The sequence below is a fragment of the Trachurus japonicus genome, chromosome 22 (genome assembly GCF_045865225.1).
Source record: "Trachurus japonicus isolate A0001 chromosome 22, Traja_1.0".
Lineage (NCBI taxonomy): Eukaryota > Metazoa > Chordata > Actinopteri > Carangiformes > Carangidae > Trachurus > Trachurus japonicus.
This window is the reverse complement of record NC_140928.1, coordinates 2,547,200-2,554,643: the sequence shown is the minus strand read 5'-3', so window position 1 is coordinate 2,554,643 and position 7,444 is coordinate 2,547,200. Positions and strand designations below refer to the sequence as shown.

At 43.5% G+C, this 7,444-nt stretch overlaps 1 protein-coding gene across 1 annotated transcript; it reads left to right on the top strand.

The window, feature by feature from the left end:
• LOC146963224 (nuclear factor 7, brain-like) lies at positions 1-7,237 on the top strand. Its single transcript, XM_085767685.1, has 2 exons — positions 1-384; positions 5,820-7,237. Exon 2 carries the CDS (start codon positions 5,837-5,839, stop codon positions 7,235-7,237), a length of 1,401 nt encoding a protein of 466 aa, XP_085623811.1. The 5' UTR covers positions 1-384; positions 5,820-5,836.
• Positions 7,238-7,444: the final 207 nt, after the last annotated feature.

The window sequence follows — 7,444 nt, the reverse complement described above, 5'->3', positions numbered from 1 at the left end:
TTTCTCTGACAGCTGAATGATACAGGAGGAGTTAAAGCATTCTCACATCAAACACAACAAGGACATTAAACTACAACTTTTACATTACAAGTCAGTCTCAGAAAAACAACTAATCCAAGCTACGTGACAAAAACAGAACTGCTACATCAGCTGTTTACAGCAATGAATCAAAGGTCTGCAATGAAACTCAAACTGTTTTATGGTTGATGAAGCTCTCTGCTCCCTTACCTGAAATAAACCAGGTAAGTTATTAACACTGAGGACCAAGTCCCAGGAACTACTTCATTGTACTTTGTCAGTCACAGAGACACAGACTGAAGAAGAGACGATCAGATCCAGCTACAACACTGCTGCTTCAACCTGCTGACACTCCACACACTGAAGGTGAGTTTGACTAAAACCTGGACTCAGAGTCACAGTAAACTTCAGTCAAGTCAGTAGAGGAGGGAGGGGAGCCATGACTGACTCTACTTCCTGTCTGCTGTGTTTTCAGCTTCACTCAGACTAAATGGCTTCCAGAACAGAGGAGGCTCTCTGCAGTCTGCACTCTGAGAAACTCAAACTCTTCTGTCTGGACCATCAGCAGCCAGTGTGTCTCGTCTGCAGAGATTCAGAAACACACAAAAACCACACATTCAGATGCATCGATGAAGTTGCTTCACAACTCAAGAAGGAACTTGAGGAAACTCTGGAGCCCTTAAAGAAGAAGTTAAAGGGTTTTGAAGAAGTTCAAGAGGAGTTTGATCAAACAGCACAACACATTAAGGTCCAGGCCCGGCACACAGAGAGGCAGATTATGGAGCACTTTAACAAGCTTCACCAGTTTCTAGAAGAGGAAGAGGAGGCCAGGATGGCTGCACTGAGGGAGGAAGAGGAGCAGAAGAGTCAGAGGATGAAGGAGAAGATGGAGGCTCTGAGCAGAGAGATAGCAGCTCTTTCACACACAGTCAGAGCCACAGAGGACGAGCTGAGAGCTGAAGACGCCTCATTCCTGCTCAACTACAAGGCTGCAGTGGAAAGAGTCCAGCAGCGCCCCCTGCTGGAGGATCCACAGCTGGACTCAGGAGCTCTGATAGACCAGGCCAAACACCTGGGCAACCTGACCTTCAACATCTGGAACAAGATGAAGGACATGGTCTCCTACAGTCCTGTGGTTCTGGACCCAAACACTGCTTATCCAGGAGTCACCCTGTCTGAAGATCTGACCAGTATGAGGCGAGGATACAAACAGCAGCTTCCTGACAATCCAGAGAGGATTGATTCTTACTTGGCTGTCCTGGGATCTGAGGGTTTTAACTCAGGGACTCACAGCTGGGATGTCGAGGTTGGAGACAATACATGGTGGGAACTGGGTGTATTACCAGAGTCTGTGGAGAGGAAGGGAGACAAGATGGGGTCTGAATTATGGGAAATAGAGTTCAATAAAGGTAAATACTTTAGAGCATATTCACCACCAGGTCCATACATTGATCTCCCAGTGCAGGAGAAGCTCCAGAGGATCAGAGTGAATCTGGACTTGAACAGAGGAAAACTGTCGTTCTCTGATCCTGATACTAACACACACATACACACCTTCACACACACTTTCACTCAGAAGATGTTTCCATGTATTGGTAATGTTGATGAAAATCCATTGAAGCTGTTACCAGTGAAGGTGTCAGTGACAGTGGAGCAGAGCAGTTAGATAAAGAAGATGATCATATTAATAATATTGTTTATTTCTTAAAGAGAAAAGTCAGTGAATTGAACCTGTTAAACTGCACCTGTCTTCCTGCTGCCTCATTATTACCAACACTCTTTATTTCTCTTTGACTTCTCAATGGGTTTTATTTCCCCTTTCTTCTTCTGTGGTTTAAATTATGTCTAATTTTCTGTTATTAATCTTGTGTTATTGTGATTTTGTGTAGATCTATAAAAAGCAACTAACTGATGATCATTACCTAGATTAAAATCAACAAAAACAGCTGATTTCAGTGTGAACATGTCAATTCATCATATAAGCTGAATGTACATTTATTCCTATTTTTCGTCAACACAATAAAATCTTGTTCTGACTCAGTCATGTGCTGCTTTGCTGTTTCTTTGACAGTTACACTAATACACAGACAGTAGAAGTACAGTGAACATGGAGAGGATGAGATTGTGAGTTTTGTGCAGCTCATGTGTCAAACTGATTAAGTTGTTTCCTGAGTTTGTAGCATGTTTGTGTCTCTGAACGTGGTGTGGTGTAGTGTCAGGGTTCATCCAGCAGGGGGCGACAGGACACAGAGCTGAGCAGCAGAATGACCTGCAGATCTATCTATCTATCTATCTATCTATCTATCTATCTATCTATCTATCTATCTATCTATCTATCTATCTATCTATCTATCTATCTATCTATCTATCTATCTATCTATCTATCTATCTATCTATCTATCTATCTATCACATTTATGTCTGTCCATCTAAATTACTACATGATGAAAAACCTGCAGCTCAAACAGGGAAAAAAGGAGACAAATGTCAACAATTGAGTGAAAAACAGGTGATGGATTGTAGGAAGGTTGGACAGCACGACTCTCTGTGGAGAGTCCGGTCAGAAGTCTGGCTGGTCCCAATGACCAGGCCTGGGTGGAAAGAAAAGTTCCCTTTATTTGCTCTGACAGCTGAATGATACACTTGTGACTAACAGCGCTACTTTTTTCAATAACGGGTACTCAAAAAAGTTACTGTTTCCCCTGTTACAATGCTGTTACCGTTACTGACAATAAGATGTGCCGTTACTAAGCGTTACTTGACTCAGGAAGTACCATCAGAAAATAATACCCCCGTTTAGAGAGGAACTATGCAAGTCTGGTCGCTTTTCCTCTGTGTTGTTAACCCTCCCCCTGGCCATGTGCATTTGTTTACAACGAAGCCGCCGAAAAATCAATCCATGCAGCGGTGGATGACGCAACTGTCATACAGTAAACAAAAGGTTGCGGGTTACGGAGGTCATTTGTGTTGCCGTGCGCAGAGACGAGAGCTGGGACACCGGGGTGGAGGCCAAGTACTACACTGATGTTGCAAGGTTGGTTTTCAGCCATTAGATGCGAGGTGGAAGGCAGGGTTACATGCTGTCATTCTGACATTCCAACACTCCGACATACCGCTATTCCGACATGCCATCATCCCACCATTCCGATACGGCTTTCAATATAAGGAAATGTGCGCTACTCAACAGGTGACTCCCTCCTACTTATCTGGAATCTCTACTTCTAGACTTTATCTACCTGGCCTGTCTAGCCTCTACCTGGTCTTTTCACTAAACTTAACCAACTCCTTTCATCATTACCTAAGCCTAACCAGTGCAAAATCTTTTGGGGAAAAAATAAGCTATTAAAGGAATTGTCGGAAAGGCAGGACATTTAAAAAAAAGAGAAAAATACTGTCATTCCGACCATAGGATTCAGGAATTGTCGGAATATGGGACATTTGATAGAAAATTAAGTGTTGCCATACAATTAGAGGCCTATGTCGGACTGGTGGGATGTCGGAATGGCGGTTGCCTCCTGGATGGCAGAGAGCCTCCATTCTCACTCGTAACAAGTCACAAGTCATGTAGTTAACTATCACAATTACTACTGAGCTATTTAATTAAGGAAAAAATGTGGCATAGCCACAGGAAAAATCCTGCTTAGTTCCTCTTTAAAGGCCTTTGTCTCTGTTTTCATTGGTGTTTTGACAATGCAGCATAGGTCGACAGGGAACAGCAACAACATAACATACAGGACCTGGACCATTTACAAGAAACAAACAAACCCTGGAAGAATTTGAATGTGAACCACCTTAATGTTAAATCACAGCACAGCAAACCTTCAGAGATCGAAATCCCACCACCACTGCTCCTAGGCCTGAGGTCCGTCAGGTAGAGTCCTAAAGAAGCTGACCGACTCCTGTGAGCCAAAACTCATCTATGTGATCAGAGTCTTGATCTGACTGCAGGAGGATCCAACCATCCACAATGTGTGAACTGTTGAAGTCGCCATATTATTTGGGAGGCTGTTTAATGTTAGGTGGTCTGTGATCAGGCCTCTGAAGAAATCTGTAAGGACACAACTCTGTTCAGAAAACCACTGATTTAAGAAAAAGCTGCTTCAACAGGAACCATAAAGACAAAGATGAACAAAGAGTTTTTGTGAACAGTCTGCTGCTCTTCATTTCACTTTGAGAATTTACGGAAGAACTTTAATAGAAGTTTGAGGAACTGGACTATTTTCTTCTCTTCATGTTTCTGCTCCACTGATCTGCTGCTTTTTACTGCAGAGCATTCATCAGTTTCTTTAGACTTCAGACATTAAATAATTCACAAACAGAAACCAAACTGAGCTGCTGCACCAAGTGTGTTCACCGTACCATTAAAAGTCTGGAATGAAACATAACTTGTTTCACATGGCTGACAAAACTCCACCCCTAACCTGACTCACCTGAGACAAACAAGAACAACTTTGTTGGACTTCGTCAGTCCCAGAGACGCAGACTGAAGAAGAGACGATCAGATTCAGCTTCAGACTAAACTAACAACTTCCTGAGAGTGAGTCCAGCTACAACACTGCTGCTTCAACCTGCTGACACTCCACACACTGAAGGTGAGTTTGACTAAAACCTGGACTCAGAAGGCGCATTTCCACTGCAGGAACTTCGGGGTAATTTTACAGGGCCAGCCCCGTTGGTGCGTGTCTCCACTGCAGGAACCTCCCCCACAGGGCCGTTTACAGGAACTTTTACTCTGATCGGCCCTGAAAAAGCCCCATTGGAGCTTGTTGTTTACTCTGTGCTGATTGGTCAGACTCAAAGCAGGATCATGTGATGCTAAGAGAAAGCCCCAAAATAAGCTGCATTTTTAAAACCCAACGTTACTAAAAGCGGAAAAACGTCTGGAAAAAAGAGAGAATAACTCAGTAAAAGACGAGAGTAACAGTTGGCCTGGTAAAAAAAAGAGTGGTAAATACACGATCGTGGGATTACATGATGATCGAGACGGCTTTTTTTTTTTTAAGGAAGCGTCTATACTGACAGAAATTCAATTCAACTCAATTCAATTCAAAGAACTTTATTTTTCCGTGAGGATCTTCATTTGTGTAAAAGCGTCAGTGCAAATTTAAACAAGATAAATAAGCAGATAAACATATATAGATAAATACAAATGTTAAAAAGTTAGAAGTACAAAACAAATGCTAAAAAGAGGACACACACACACACACACACACACACCTTAGCTAGCACACACAAGCCAGACCAGGTCAGCTGTTCAGTAATCTGATTGATAATGGTACGAAACTTGTCATGGCTCTCTTGGTTTTAAAAGTGAGGGATCTGTATCTCAGGCCTGAGGGTAGTGGCTATGTAGTGTGTGTGCAGTGTCTGAAGCTATCTGAAAACCTTTTTGGTTAGTCCTTCTGCTGTGAAGTGGTTCCTGTGCCAGTCCGATTATTTTACTGCTCATGGTTATGATTTTGTTAAATGGGTTGCGATGTATGTTGGACAATGAACCAAACCAGGCTGTTATATTGAAGGTGATGACTGATTCAATGAAACATGTGTAAAAAGCAACTAAAACAGAAACAAACAACAACAACAAGAGCAGTAAAAACAAAAACAAAAAAAACCCCGCTGCACAACGGCTACGCAATGATCAAAACTGTCGCATGTTGCCATAAGAGCCTGGTGGGTCCTGCCTGCAGTGGAGACACGGCCACAGAGAGAGAGGACGGTTCCTGTTTACCAGGAACTCCTGCAGTGGAAACACGGCTAGAGTCTAAGTAGACTGACTCTACTTCCTGTCTGCTGTGTTTTCAGCTTCACTCACAGACTAAATGGCTTCCAGACCAGAGGAGGATCTCTGCTGTCCGGTCTGTACGGAGGTCTTCAGAAATCCTGTTGTTCTGTCCTGCAGCCACAGCTTCTGTAAAGACTGTCTGAAGAGCTGGTGGAGAGAGAAACAAGATCCACTGTGTCCAGTTTGTAAGAGAAGATCTTCAAGAGATGAACCACCTATTAGTCTGGTGATAAAGAACCTGTGTGAGAGCTTCTTACAGCAGAGAGAGCAGAGATCTTCAGAGGCTCTCTGCAGTCTGCACTCTGAGAAACTCAAACTCTTCTGTCTGGACCATCATCAGCCAGTGTGTCTCGTCTGCAGAGATTCAGACAAACACACCAACCACAGATTCAAACCCATCGATGAAGTTGCTTCACAACTCAAGAAGGAACTTGAGGAAACTCTGGAGTCCTTAAAGAAGAAGTTAAAGGGTTTTGAAGAAGTTCAAGTGAAGTTTGGTCAAACAGCAGAACACATTAAGGTCCAGGCCCGACACACAGAGAGGCAGATTAAGGAGCAGTTTAAGAAGCTTCACCAGTTTCTAGAAGAGGAAGAGGAGGCCAGGATGGCTGCACTGAGGGAGGAAGAGGAGCAGAAGAGTCAGAGGATGAAGGAGAAGATGGAGGCTCTGAGCAGAGAGAGAGCAGCTCTTTCACACACAGTCAGAGCCACAGAGGACGAGCTGAGAGCTGAAGACGTCTCATTCCTGCTCAACTACAAGGCTGCAGTGGAAAGAGTCCAGCAGCGCCCCCTGCTGGAGGACCCACAGCTGGACTCAGGAGCTCTGATAGACCAGGCCAAACACCTGGGCAACCTGGCCTTCAACATCTGGAACAAGATGAAGGACATGGTTTCCTACAGTCCTGTGGTTCTGGACCCAAACACTGCTCATCCAAGACTCATCCTGTCTGAAGATCTGACCAGTGTGAGACATGGAGACAAACAGCAGCTTCCTGACAATCCAGAGAGGTTTAGTTCTTACTGGTCTATCCTGGGCTCTGAGGGTTTTAACTCAGGGACTCACAGCTGGGATGTCGAGGTTGGAGACAATACATGGTGGGGACTGGGTGTGTTAACAGAGTCTGTGCAGAGGAAGGGAGACAAGATAGTGCCTGGATTATGGGAAATAGAGTTCAATAAAGGTAAATACGTTAGAGCACATTCACCATCAGCTCCAGACATTGATCTCCCAGTGCAGGAGAAGCTCCAGAGGATCAGAGTGAATCTGGACTTGAACAGAGGAAAACTGTCGTTCTCTGATCCTGATACTAACACACACATACACACCTTCAGACACACTTTCAATGAGAGGATGTTTCCATACATTTCCTCTGGTGATAAAGTCCCATTGAAGCTGTTACCAGTGAAGGTGTCAGTGAGAGTGAAGCAGAGCAGTTAGAGATAAAGAGGATGATGATGTAACAAAAGTCAGTGAATTGAACCTGTTAAACTGTCCTCCTGCTGCCTCATTATTACAAAAACTTTTTATTTCCCTCTGGGTTTTATTTCCTTTTTCTTCTTCTGTGGTTTAAATTATGTCTAATTTTCTGTTATTAATCTTGTCTTATTGTGATTTTGTGTAGATCTTTAAAAAGCAACCAACCGA

What these genes read in the sequence shown, in the direction of transcription:
- LOC146963224 (XM_085767685.1), top strand. Translation starts at nt 5,837, where the DNA reads ATGGCTTCCAGACCAGAGGAGGATCTCTGCTGTCCGGTCTGTACGGAG.